The 14,069-nt window shown below is 40.5% G+C and overlaps 1 protein-coding gene across 1 annotated transcript in view; it reads left to right on the top strand.

Moving 5' to 3' along the window:
• The window catches only part of LOC140905541 (T-cell surface antigen CD2-like), a 111,408-nt gene extending 97,827 nt beyond the window's left edge, over positions 1–13,581 (top strand). The window contains 1 exon segment of the mRNA XM_073329082.1: positions 13,334–13,581. Within this exon segment, the coding sequence (XP_073185183.1) occupies positions 13,334–13,581 (248 nt within the window).
• The last annotated feature ends 488 nt before the right edge of the window (positions 13,582–14,069 follow it).

The raw sequence follows: 14,069 nt of genomic DNA, 5'->3' as shown, positions 1-14,069 counted from the left end.
CTTTGAGTTTCTATCTTTTCTAATAGCCTGTTCCAAACCCCATTCAAATCAGCGGGTGTCAGACCATGCATACATAAAAAATTTAGAACTGCAAACAAAAGTAAATGGTAAATATGTTGAGTTAACATTAAATTGGCCTTAATACTCTTCATCTACACATAAATATATTTTTCTATATGTTTATGCAAAGTACATGATTTTCAGCTGCAATTGTCTTCGAATTTATAAAGTCAGTCTCAGCCTTCAGATTAAATAGATGTATTTTTCCACTTAATTACTATTGCCTTGAGCACTAATACATCAATACATTTACCCATTTGTTCTGCATTTGTATAGCTTCTGTGTTTGTTGGCATAGTGATTGATTTTAGAAAGGATGAATGATCTTGTTTTCCAGTAATAGTTTAAATGAATTACTCGATCTAGGTTCCAAGACATAAAAGTCACTGAATAACTATGTGGAAATGTATAGGGTAACAAAAAATGATCAGGTTTCAGAGTAACAGCCGTGTTAGTCTGAATTCGCAAAAAGAAAAGGAGTACTTGTGGCACCTTAGAGAATAACCAATTTATTTGAGCATAAATTTTCGTGAGCTACAGCTCACTTCATCAGATATCGGAAAAGGGTAACCCAATCTGATTCAATCTACACCAGACTTGTTAGGTCTGACTAACAATATCCTCGAAAAGGTTTCGTAGGACTTATTTCACTTCATAAAAGGTCCCACCCCTCATAACTTTTCTGTCCTTCTATTATGACTTTGTCTGTTAAAGAAGTTTATATAGTGTTCTGTTTGACTCGTCACACAGAAACGTTTAGGTAAATTGGCATGAAAAATTCCAACATGGGCATCAGTTCTGGGGAACAGTTTTCTTAAGTTGTTTTCTAAATGTTGAGTGACAGTGTAATATAGGTCTTCTACCAGAAGAACTATAGAATAATATCACTAACACAGCTGATTGATGTCTGCACAACAAACATGACTGAATTCCAAATACATAGTTAAATGTATCATAGAAAGACTAGTTAAAAAATATTCTGTCAAAATGGCTTTTCCCCCAAGGACATCAGGTTTATGACTAAACGTGAATTTTCAGGTGTCTCTTTTCCACAGAAAGTTATGATTTTTTCCACCAAGAAACTTCTACTTAATGGAAGTAGCATTAAAAATATTTTGGTTTTCAGTTTGAAATTTAAAAATAAACATTTTCTAACCAATTCTAGTTCATTCATATGCTTTAATTCACTATTCTTAAACATTCACACAAATAGCATTGAGAGGAGTTTGTGCACAAGTGTTTGAAGAAGGGTTGTACTTTGATTTCCTTTATTCAGAGCTATGAGAATCTTTATCTTGAGTATATTAAGGTAACTGTATGGTTATGCCAATCAGCTGGCATATGATTTTGTTCTACAACATGTTTTTATTATTTGTGCAAGTCCAGCTCTTGCTTTCCCTCTCATTGCCAATGAGATTTCCATAGCACATGTATTTCCATAGCACACAGGGAATCTCTCTCAGCATGATGTATTATAGTCTTATTGCATCCCACTCTTAAACACTGCAGCAAATTCTTGAGGGATCTCAGTGTTTATAAAAATAAGCCACATACACACTACTTAGTTCCCAGGTCATCCTCCTATCCCTCTCCTCTGGGCTGAGAATTTGCTATCATGCAGCAATTCCTGCTTCCAGCACCTGATTCCAGCTACTACAGAAGCGCCACTGCTCATTTATCTAGTCTGTTCTTTTCCCCTCCCCCAACCTCACTTATTTTACTCAAGTGAGTTTTATTACTCCTAAGGATTATGAAACATGCTCTACTCACCTCCTGCTGGCCACATCTGGGGGAGCAACACCCCTTCTTGCAGTTGCACTCTCTCTCTCTCTCTTTCTTTCAGGACTTGACTGCTCCTACTTCATGGCTTGTCCTCCAGCCAGATCACTGTAGCTTTCCCCTTCTGGGAAAATTACATACATCTAAATCTCCCCAGACCCACTGCCTCCTTAATGGTTCCATTTCTCCACAGGAACCACACTCTCCTTCTTTACTGGATTCTTGTTCAGAGACCCTATAACTAGCAGTCAAGGTCTACACAGTACTATCCTTACCACTGTATTCCTGGGCACATCCAACCTTGCTTTCTCACCCTAACAGTGACTATAGCCTCGCTCAGCTACTGGGATTTATACAGGCCTCTCCTGTTCATGGCCAGCTGAGTTTCATCTGTAATTAACCCTTATTACTCCCTGGGTCCTCCTCCAGGTGCAGCATAGATGATTAATTGGCCTACCTAGCCACCTTAATCCCTTCGGGTTTTGTATGTATTGGACACCCTATCACAATGATCTTTTTTACAGGTGGACTATACTGAAAGTGATGTAGCAGCATTGCCATTCGATATTTCATGGATAAATGCCACCCTCCAACACACACACACAAGCAAGCTGGCTGATGGATTAGACTTTAAACGATCGAGTCTGTTTTCAGTTAATCAGATGAGACCAAGGGGAGAGGATGCCTGAATTCACAACAAATAGCTTTCCCACTTTCATTTTTACTGGCACAGTCATATTCAGCTTTGCTAGAAACTGGTGCAATTTTCTTCAAGTTAATTAAGTTCCACTTGCAAGGACTGAACTTGGCCAGAATAGCTTACTGCATTTGAGAAGACTTCTTTAGAGGACATATTCTATGTTCCATCTCCCTTTCTTCACATTTTTACCAAGCCTGCGTTTCTTAACAAAGAATGGTATTGACAAATAAAATGGCAATCATGAAGTGAATTCCTTTGCTACAGAAATCAGAATGATATTGCTTCCTTTGCTAAAAAAACCCAGCTGTAGCCCTTAGCCTTGTTTTGTACAATTGTGTTACTATTCTTACCTTGGTTTAATAAACTGTCCATTAAGCACATTTTACTTGTCACCTTTTGTTTTCTTTGTTAAAAGTGAACAGGCTTGCGCAGCTACCATACGCTAATGAGGTTATAAAGGATTTGAGAAAGCCCATTTTTATGACATTTAAAATATTTCTCATTTCTTTGTAACTGAGCTTTTTTCCTAACTATTTTACAAAACACAACTACCTAATTAACAGTTGCTCTTCATGCTACCCCCCCACCCCCAGCCCCCATCATTTTTCACTCCCACTGAATGGCTGAAATCATTAAGATGATAACTTTTAAAAAGCTTTTCCTACCGATAAAATTGCTGGGCACTTACAGCTCCGAGTTGGTTGTAATTGCAGTACTACTCCAAAATGCCAAAGGCACTTCAGCTAATAAAGTCATTAACATGAAACAACCACCAAGAGACAAGGTTCATAAATGCACATTTTATTTTATTCTACATTCTATTGTGATAATATGAAGTTGAATTCGTTCCCTGTAGTCTTGATGGCAGCTGATAACAAAATAGTTCTGTAATCCCCATACATTAAATTTACTTTGCTTTTCATTTCTCTCATGAAGACCTTTGCCATTTGTTAAATACAATAAGAACAACAGAATTTGGTCGTATAACAAGCTGTAAAATTACTTTCATTCTTACTCTAATTATTGTACTCTGTCAGTACAGCAGTTACATTTGAATAATAGTAACAAACTAAAAATTTTGGGGCCAGCTTTTCAGTTCCAGTCAATGATCTTTTCAGTGTTTTTCTTTTAGATTGACCACACAGGAACATTCAGATTTGCAATAGAGAGTTTTACACTATATTGAGGGTTCCATATATAGTATTAATCCATAGCTGCCAGATTTGTCACATAATCTATGTTTTATCACATAGTTGTGCTCCAGAATCACAACTTCCATTTAAGTGGGGGGGGGGGTACAAAAGAGAGTATCACCAATGTAGTTATATCTGCCTGAGTCTGCAGACAGTTCAGTTATATGATCTGTCACATTTCATTTTATGGGATATCACTTGATGTCCAGGTCAGCTTTATTAACTATATTAGTGGTTCACAAACTTTTTTTTAGTAACACAATCCATTAAGTGCATTTTGGTTTTTGGTTTTTATGATCCACCCACAGCCCAAATTTATGGGGATGCCCAAAATCATAGGTCAACTTCCCCCTCCTCACTCAGCGGAAGGGGCACTGACTACTCACAGCAACACCTTTTCCCATCATACTACAACAATCCTAATACTGTCCCAGTGCAGAGGGAAGACCCCTGCTGTAGGGCTGGAGAGCAAGCTCACCCCACAGCTGTAGCTCCTGTCCCACAGGGTGTTCCAGGCATTACAGCATAACTCAGGTTTGGATTGGCTGCCCCTTCATCCTGATGAGGGACCAGCCAGGTCAAATCTGAGTGAGTGATGTTGTGACCTTGTGCACAGGGTCAATGTGCCTCTCCTGTTTGCACCAGCTGCCCCCGATTCTGACAGAAGGGTAGCTGGGCCAGACCAGAGTGTCTCAGCAAATCCATATGCCAGGTCAAAACATCTGGAGTGGGGAGCTGGGGCCCAATCTTCCCGTGACCCACTGTGGATTGTGACTCCCTGTTTTGGAAACATGCAGTATATGATTTCAAAGTATTTAATCTCTCTATACATCTCTAATTCTCTGTTTTTCTACTTTGTCTGAAGCGACTGTAAAATTTCAGCTTATTGCACTGGGATGCTGAATAATGCAGGCCTTTTGACACAGACTTTATGTCAAACCTGCTGCACAGCAAATGAGATCATGGTTGAGCTACACCTATCCTATTGTGAGTGTGGCCTAATGGATATCCCGTAGGGGTCAGTACTCAGGAGTCTTGGGTTCTATTCCTGGCTCTACAACTGGCTTCCTAGGTGACCTCAGCCAAGTCTCTGTACCTTGGTTTTCTCATGTGCGGGATAAGGATATTATCTTCTTTTGCAAAGCACCTTGAAATCTACTGATGAAAAGTGCAACCTACACAAGAAAAATGTATGACAGAGTTTTTAAAATTTTTAATTATATGTATTGTAAGTGGAGCTGGTAGCACTGCCTATAGATCAAGGCTGGCAAACACTTTCCATTATAAGATTCTTTATTCAGCATATAACTTTGCAAAACTTTAACTGTTCAGGCTGAAATTTTCTGTGGCAGATGTCTGTTACAGGCTGAGGTGCTTTTGCTGGGTGGGGAGGAGAAGGAGGGGAATGAAAGTTTTAATTAGAACGGTTCCCCTTTTTCCACAAACAAACTTAAGGGAAAATATTTTCTTTGACCATATTAGAAAAAGTCTTACAACCATTTGAGAAGCTCTAACACCTCCTTACTTTGGAGCAGGAACCTGACCTTTGGAGTAGAACTAGTGGGGCTGTAATGTGATGACATCTGTCTTTTTCTGTCCCCATAAAATTCACCCAAAGTTGGTGTTGACTTGAATTTTATGTTAGTTGTTATGGCTTGCCACTGATCGCATCTGACCAGAAGATTTATAGGTTCTTGTCCAATTCAGACTACAGGGTCAGAGAACTCAGAGGGTTCTGTATCGGGAGAGGACTCTTGGGATGCTTGGCAAAAACGCTTAACTGAGGACAATACCAAATTGATAAAAAAATTTATTGAGATTAACAAAAGAATAATAAATGCTATGAAACTTCTAACTGCAAAACAGTAAAAGAATTCTAAAACTCCTGGTGGTAACATTCCTCTTATAAGTACCTTAACCTAACATACTCACACCCTTCCTTGAGGACCCGATAATGGGAGGTGAAGGACCAGCCTTACTCCTGGCATGCCCGATAACACAATGGTTCTGTCTTCCCCAATAGTTAGGAATGTTGAGTAGTTATACTATACTACACAAGCTGAGCTGATAGTGTGATAGAAGATAGAATGATAGGTAGATAAAAAAATCAGAGCTAAAAGCCTCCTATGAATCCTTACAAGGTATTTTATAGGATCCTGATACTGTGTAATTCAGGCCCAACTTACTATACCCAAATCTTATTTCCATACCCTAAGAAATTTATGGGTACCCTTATCCTGTAGGATAGTGGATTATGACACTTACTCTCTACATATTAATAAGGATTGTCTCACTCCAAAAACTGCCAACCTAGGCTCTCTTGGCAACTTCCAGGTCTGTGGTATATCCTGCGGTTACCAACTAGTTGCAGACACCAGATAAATCTCTTCAGTGTTGTGTATCATTCTCCCTTTGGTTCCCCAAAGTTCAGGGACCATTCCTATCTGTGCCAAAGGTTACCAGCTTTTATGCTAACTTACTCTTAACTGATTATACTTTTAGCTATTTAGCGGATCTTATTGGGTACCGGCCAGTAGGCTTCTTGCATTTTAGCAAAACTTATTCTATGTATAATTATTAGGAAACACTTATCATATGCCTCAACACATCCTAATTTCATAGGAATTAATACTGATAAAATATAAGAATGAAAAGGATTATTTCAGAAAGAGAAACATATTATTTGACAAGGCTGGCTGGATTAGTAGGATATAATAGCTAGCAAAATAATCCTATGGGCTACATTGGCCAATTTTTATGCCACTGCAAATCTTAGTTCGCACATGCTCAGTTGAGAATTGTTAAAGTTTGGCAACTAAATTCTCTGGAGAGCCCATCTTCGCTGACCATACTCCATATCTCCCAGCTCATATGTTCTGGCTGAACAGCTGCACCATCCTCACAGAGCAGCTGATCATGGTCTAGCCCAGGACTCTTGGGCTGAGCAGGACTTTTCAAGCAAGCAGCAGACAACATATATTTGGTTCACTTACTATAACCTCTGTACACAGATGCACATCATACACTATTTGAAAGCTGATTATGTCTACTTTAAGATGAGGTATGATGTGGAGCAGTGAAGTCATGCCATTACCATAGAAATGGGACTAAATGATGACACCATCAACACATTAAAATAACCACTTTAAATATTTTCATTCAAATGTTAGTTTAATGACTCTATGTGTTATTTCAAGACATAACATTGGATTTATTTGTGACCTCAATGAATCATAACAACAATCTAAAGTGTAAAAAAAATCTAATAATAATTTGTATAGGTATTATTGTTGTGTAATAGTGCTGGTGACATTTCTAGGCAATATCATCATCTTATTCATCATTATGATTGCTGTTGAAGACTATGTGAGTTACTACAGTGTTCATTGCCTTGGCAAATACACAGTTCTGTGCAGAGAAGATTGTTCTGAGAACAAACATAGTTGATTGTGCAGCAACCCCTGCTGGTACAGGCACAAATAAGATTGTGTAGAAACTCAGATGCCATTGGGTTCATGTAGAATACAGGAAGTATTCTGTCTCATGCTCTCAGGTGCAATTTGAACACATAGAGGAATTTCACAAGTTACTGCTTGTTGGGTGCCATGTTCAGAAACTTTCCCTGGAGGCACAAGGTGTCCACCAATCACCTTGCGCTTTGTATCTCCTGCATCCAATCTTAAATCCTGTCTGGTGCTGTCTTTCTGGAGATCTTTACAGAGTTATGTTGTCATATCTGTCAGACTTTGATTACATAATTAGCTTTGTGAAATCCTTTTAGGATCTGCCTCGAGTATTCAGCAGCCAATTCATCAAATGCATGGAATTTATCTCAGCCATCATTTGTACGACAGTCATGGCATCTCTGATGTGCACTATGATTTTTTTGTCATATGCCTTTAGCTCATGGATTCTTTCAGCTTGAGCTTCCAGATGATGCCCTAATTTAGCTTTGTCTGTTCTTCTCATTCTTCCATCAAAACGGAAGAGGGACATAGGCACAGGTCCTATTGGGTTACTAAGAATAGTTTCTTTGTGGGAAACAGTTTCTGGACTGACAGTTGCTGTGACTGTCCCTCCCTTGCTAGACTTATAGTTAGTCTTCTTGACCACATCAGCAAATATTTTGACGCCAGGTGGGCTGAAGAAGATACATGGCCCATCAGAACCAACTGCACCAACATCTGCTATTTTCAGCAGAGATTATTGTACATCTGGTGTTATGTGCAGTCCAGTAGATATGTTGATAAGGACCTCTGGATATGGTTCAGGGTCAAATGGGTTTGTCATATTGTTGATGACATGATCGATCAGAATTGTAACATGCTTTTTTTCCCTCTTCAGTGCAGAAACAAGGACTTGTGTACAATCATCTCTGACACTAGTACTGACCTGAATTAAAAAATTAGTTTCTAGAATATTTCAAAGGGTAGTACTGCATGACAGCAATTACAGCTTAAAATCTTCTACTAGGCAGACTAGATCCCACAGCATATGTACAAAAGCTTACAAATAGAGAAGTGTTACATTAGGAGTTCACGTACATTTATATCTACCCACTATGCAGAACAAATTTTGGGCACGCAATCTACTGCTGCTGGAGCACAGCTTTCAGATGAGATTGATCTGGTCAGCAACTTGCAATTGAAAATATAGAAACCTATAATGAGATACTTTGAAAATTAAGAATGCCATATGAAAACATTTTATGTCAGTATATTGCAAAATGTTGTTTGACATTTTTGCCACATGCCAAACAAGTTCATCATTTTGAAAAAAAAAATTCCTATGCAAAACCAATACAAACCTTTTAATACATTGTCTTCTGGTAGCTTTGACAAATAAACAGCAAACTAAGGTGTAGAAATTAAACAATAAAGGCTGTAGTCATAGTCATGTTGCAGTGTCTCTGCAATTGTACAAAAATAAATAAAGTAGATGGGTGAGGTAATATCTTTTATTGGACCAACTTCTGTTGGGGAGAGAGTTGGTCCAATAAGAGATATTACCTCACCCTTGTCTCTCTAATATCCTGCTACCGACACAGCTACAACAACACTGCATACAAAACAATGACACTTTCTTATTTTGGGTTCCATTGTTTCACCTCACCTGCAGGCTTATGGCAGCACTTGACAGCTCCACATTATACCTCATTTATATATGCATAAAATAAGATTTCAAATGATATATGATGTGGGGGTGGGTAGGACAGGTTCATTAAACTTCAAAAATATGGCCTTTTTTGCAGAATTGCTGCATGCCTGTTTCCAACAATTGCAGTCAGTGGGATGACAGAGTGAATGATTATGATGATGATAAAAAGAAATATAGATTGGTTACCCATTCATTGAGCACTGTCAACTCTGTGTATTGAGCAAGGCATGGATCCTGTGGGGAAAAAAATAGCATTAAAAATATAGTTAAAGACTATATGGATATGCATAAGGGAGCTGATCTAAGGCAACACACTGCAATCTTGATTCTGGCATTTCCTAACTTTTAAGTGCTTGGTTTTTCAGCCTTAATATTCTTTGATTGTAGGTTTTATTTCAGGGTTTCTTTTTAAACATGTCAATGGGGCTACTCACAGCATATGTAGTTAAAGCATGTGAATGAATCTTTGCAGGATCAGGGGCCCTGGTTTCTAATCTCAGTGCTTTCACTGACTTGAGTGATGACTCTGAGCAAGTCTCATAGTCTATGCTTCATCTTCTCCATCTGTAAATTACAAGGGAGAGGGAAATCTTGGCACAAGTATTCATGAGCTAATTATATTTGTTATGCTGAAAGTATGGTTATGCCAAAAACCAACAGATTTTCCAAATGTAAAGGAATTCAGAGACCGATGGGTAATTGTTCAATAATGGAAATATAACCAAGACAAACCAGCCTGATTCTAAGCCTGTTGAAGTCAGTAGAAAATCTCCCACATTAAAAAAAATATGCATATATTGTCTTAGATATATAAACCAGGTTAACATAGTATTTTCTGTATGTAATACAGGCAATAACCAGAAACTTTTATTCACTTATCTAAGGCAACTGGTGGATTTCTTTTTAAAAGGGGAAACACTGTAGCAACAATTTTTAGCAGGTCTCCATATCATTTAAAATATTCTTTAAGAGAGGAGAAGAAATATTTCAACCATATCCTTTTAAACCAGTGAAATACCTTTATAATAGTCTTCTGTTCAGGGAAGTAATGTTGCCTTAGCACTGAACCATACCTCTCTAATGTCAAACCTGCTCATGCATGACATAAGTAAAAATAAATCTGTGACAGTTGACCATGATGTAGAACTTCTGGATTTTCTTCCACATTGCACTATAAAATGACTGATGTTTTCTAGTGTCTTTTAAAAACAATTATGTTGTTTGTAAATTAAATATAGCATTTTTAAAGAAACTAGAAGAAAAAACAAAATTATATCACAAGTAACCATACCAGCACCCTTGTGCATCATCATCAGGGCTTGAACGATACCCTTTCATCAGAGACCTCTATCATTTGAACTAATGGACATAACCTTTAACGTAGACCAGACACCGAAGAGGGGGATGAAAAATAAGAGGTTGAGACCTATCTGCATCCTCAGGTAGGGGCATCCTCAGGTAGGGAGAACTTTTTTGTGAACAATGACATTACTCATGTGAATATTCACAAAAATGAATGAAAAAAAAATCATGAATATAATCTTAACAAGTTTCCCTTCAAACAAGGTATGTGCATTTCCTTCTCACCCATAATCCCTCCATAGTATTCACTTGAGAGTATGTTTGTTAGATCACTATTAAAAAAAAAATCCCTCAGGAGATTATTCCACTCTAAAAACTGAACAGATCTTACCCTTAGGAATTATTCTCCATCATTCTATCTAAATTTATTTTGCTATACTCCCTTCTGCCATCCGAAATAAGAAATCTGCCTGGATAAATACAGCACAGTTTCTTTACTTCACTGTTCAACTTGTGAAGGTACAGAAGAATCTCAGAGTTACAAACACTTCGGGAACACCTCAGGAACAGAGGTTGTTCATAACTCTGAACACTGTGTATATTTGCAGTGAGTGTATGTGGGTGTTGCCTGGTTGCCAGAGATGAAAGTAAGCCGGTACGCCCCGGTACGGCCTACCGGCAAGAGCCGATGCACCGTACTGGGGCAGCCCGGCTTCCCCAGGGGGCAATTTAAAGGGCTTGGGGCTCCCAGCAGTGGCTGGAGCCCCAAGCCCTTTAAATTGCCTCCAGAGCCCTGCTGCTGGAGCCCTGGGGTAGTAGCTGAGGAGCTCCGGCAGCTATTTAAAGGGCCCGGGGCTCCCCTGCTTCTACTGCCCCAGCCCTTTAAATAGCTGCCGGAGCCCCGCTGCTGCTGCTCCAGGGGCTATTTAAAGAACCAGGGCAGTAAAAGCAGGGGAGACGCAGGCCCTTTAAATAGCCCCCAGAGCCCTGGGGTAGCGGGGGCTCCAGAGGCTATTTAAAGGGCCGGAGCTCCAGCTGCCTCTGCCGCCCCGGTCCTTTAAATAGCCGCTGGAGCCCTGCCACTTCCCCAGGGCTCTGGCAGCTAATTAAAGGACTGTGGCAGTAAAAGCAGGGGAGCCCTGGGCTGCTGCTGCTACCCTGGTTGGGGGTGGGGGAGAGGAGGAGACGGGCAGGGGCACTTACCTTATAGGGTGGGCTGGGGCTGGCTCTGACCCCCCTCAGCCCCGCCCCTTCCACCCTAGGCCCCGCCCCTTCTGGTGGCCAGGGCTGGCCCCAGCGTATTGGTAAATCACTCAACTTACTTTCACCCCTGCTGGTTGCATACTTCCGGTTCCAAATGAGGTGTGTGGTTGACTGGTCAGTTTGTATCTCTGGTGTTCATAACTCAGATTCTACTCTAACTAACTTGAAAATAATGTGTACATACAAATAAATTATTTATACCAATTAAGCTAATAAAACCTGCTTAAGTTAGTTGAGATCTGTACAATAGAACATCAGTATGACTGTGAGATATGCTTTTCAAAACTAGAGTTTCTTCCAAGTCAATGTAGCAACTGAATGTTGGAGTTATAGCAGTAAGAGGCAAGACTGATGACAGGCTTGTTTAATGCATCTTTTAACAACAAGCTGCAGAGATTGCAGGCTGTCAGAGATTATTGGAAGCTTCATACTTGATAAAGAAGAAATTGGTAGTTTTTTATAACTGTATGCAACTTGTTGACTAGATACATAGTAAACTGTGTAATGTCTCATATCACAACAAAAATAACTTCATGGTACTCCACTACCTCATTAAGAGATTCACCAAAAGAACTGGTTTATACTCTTTTGCTCATTATAATCAAATGTTTTCTTTAATCCAGATGTAGAGATGAACTAAGTGGGCTTTGGGATCATTGAAACATGGAGGAGAACAGCCAAACTAACTGATGTGATGTTGGAGAGGATTCGGATATACTATTAATTATTATTTGTATAATGGTGATGCCCAAAGTCCCCAATCAGAATTCAGGCCTTATTGGAACAGATGCTCTATATTCATAGAAAACGTACTATATTTCTAAGCAGAATGGATTATCAAGACCTAGGATTGTCTGGTTTGATGAGAGCATGCTGAGTTATTAATTCTGTTAAATTCATGTATTCAAATGTTGGGAGCAAACTGTCACAGTTCAGGGCAACTGCATCTGTTTCTCCCTTCAGTGGTCTAGCAAGGGCACCTACATTCAGGCTTCCTGCTCACCCGACAAGGACAGAGGCTGGGGGAGACCCACATCTCACTCCCTTCTGACTGGTTTATTTCCAGGCCGCACAGTTCCCTGCCTTCACTGTGTTACTCCCAGCAAAGACAGTCTGTCTAAACAGGCCTCCTTGCATTTTCTTTAGAGACTGATAACAGAGTGATTGCCACAGAGATCAGTTATCACACAGTTCTTCCTAGGCAAGCCTACTTAATTCTTAAGGTAAAAAGCATTACAGAGAAAACATATTAAAACAGTCAGAGAACCGACACCCACCCTAGCTATTTCTTTGTGGTTACAAGTTCATCAGCGCTTCAGCTTTGAACAGTTATCCCATTTTTTGAGGTGTCAGTAGGCCCAGTCCTTCCAACCCGATGCTAAGGATTGGGGCCCTCCATGGACCAGGTGTCCTGTCCGCTTGCTGGATACAACTCAGTCTTTTATCCAAAAGTCGTCTCTTTGTCTGTTGCCCTCTGGAGAATCCAGTTTCAACTAGTGCATGCAAACCTCTCCCAGCTGGTGGCTCCAAAACCTGATAAAGGAACATCCCTACTTGTACTAGAGAAGGTACACCGAAATCCACAACATCACATGCACTTTTGCATTTTTAATACCATGCACCCCGAAGATGTTAACCCTAATTCAGTAAAGTTTAATATAAATCAGTAAAGTTCATCTTAATTCCATAAGGTTTGTTCAGGCTATTACAGGATATTGTCAGTCTGTCACATCTCCCGCTACAGAAGTGAGTGTAACTAGGGTGCTGACTGGCATCCTGGGGAGGACCAATTGACTTATTGCCAGGACAGGTTTATTCCTTTGATAGCAGCTTTGCCATTACTTTTCACAATTTCACATCTCACCTGTTCACATAAACAGGTTCCAGGTGTAACAGCAGTATAAGAAGGAGACTCCCGGCTCTGTCTGGACTGACCGCTGGAGAGAAAATATGCTCCTTGTTGGCTCCTGCTCAGGAACTACTGGAGCCCCAGACCACGGAAGCCAGAGGCACCGAGACCCACACAGATGCCCAGCTACCAGAGAGGTCAGAGCTACAGGGAGTTGCACTGGCTGAAGAACCCAGAGACCCCGAAGACGCTCAGATCGCTGACTGGAGTGACAAGTAGGAAGTAGCCTGCGGGGCGGGGGTACAAGCCATTGTCCCAAGGCCAATCAGCGTGTTGCAGACGGATCCCAATTGACCCAGTGGCAGACACAATTGCCACTGCAAGGGCCCTGGGCTGGGACCCTGGCGGAGCAGGGAGGTCCCGGGTCCCCCAACCTGGCCTCCCACACCTCTCACTCCAAGTGGTCATTTGACCATACAGCCCTGTTCAGAAAGCAACTTTAGTGACTCTGGCTGCTATGCCATACATTCATGCCCGGAGAGGTCTCTTTATTGACTCTGGCTGCTAGGCCATACAGCCACACCCAAAAGGTGACCCTATTGTCTCCAACCACTAGGCCATACAGCCATGCCCGGAGAGTGACTTTATGGACTCTGGTCACTGGGCAATACAGTCCCACCCGGAGGGGTATCTCCATCAACTCTGGCTGCTAGACAAGGCTGAAAGTGAACCCAGAGTACCATTAATGACTCTGGCTGCTGGGCCTT

The sequence above is a fragment of the Lepidochelys kempii genome, chromosome 1 (assembly GCF_965140265.1).
Source record: "Lepidochelys kempii isolate rLepKem1 chromosome 1, rLepKem1.hap2, whole genome shotgun sequence".
NCBI lineage: Eukaryota > Metazoa > Chordata > Testudines > Cheloniidae > Lepidochelys > Lepidochelys kempii.
The sequence above is the reverse complement of the archived record's forward strand: the minus strand, read 5'-3'. Positions and strand labels throughout refer to the sequence as shown.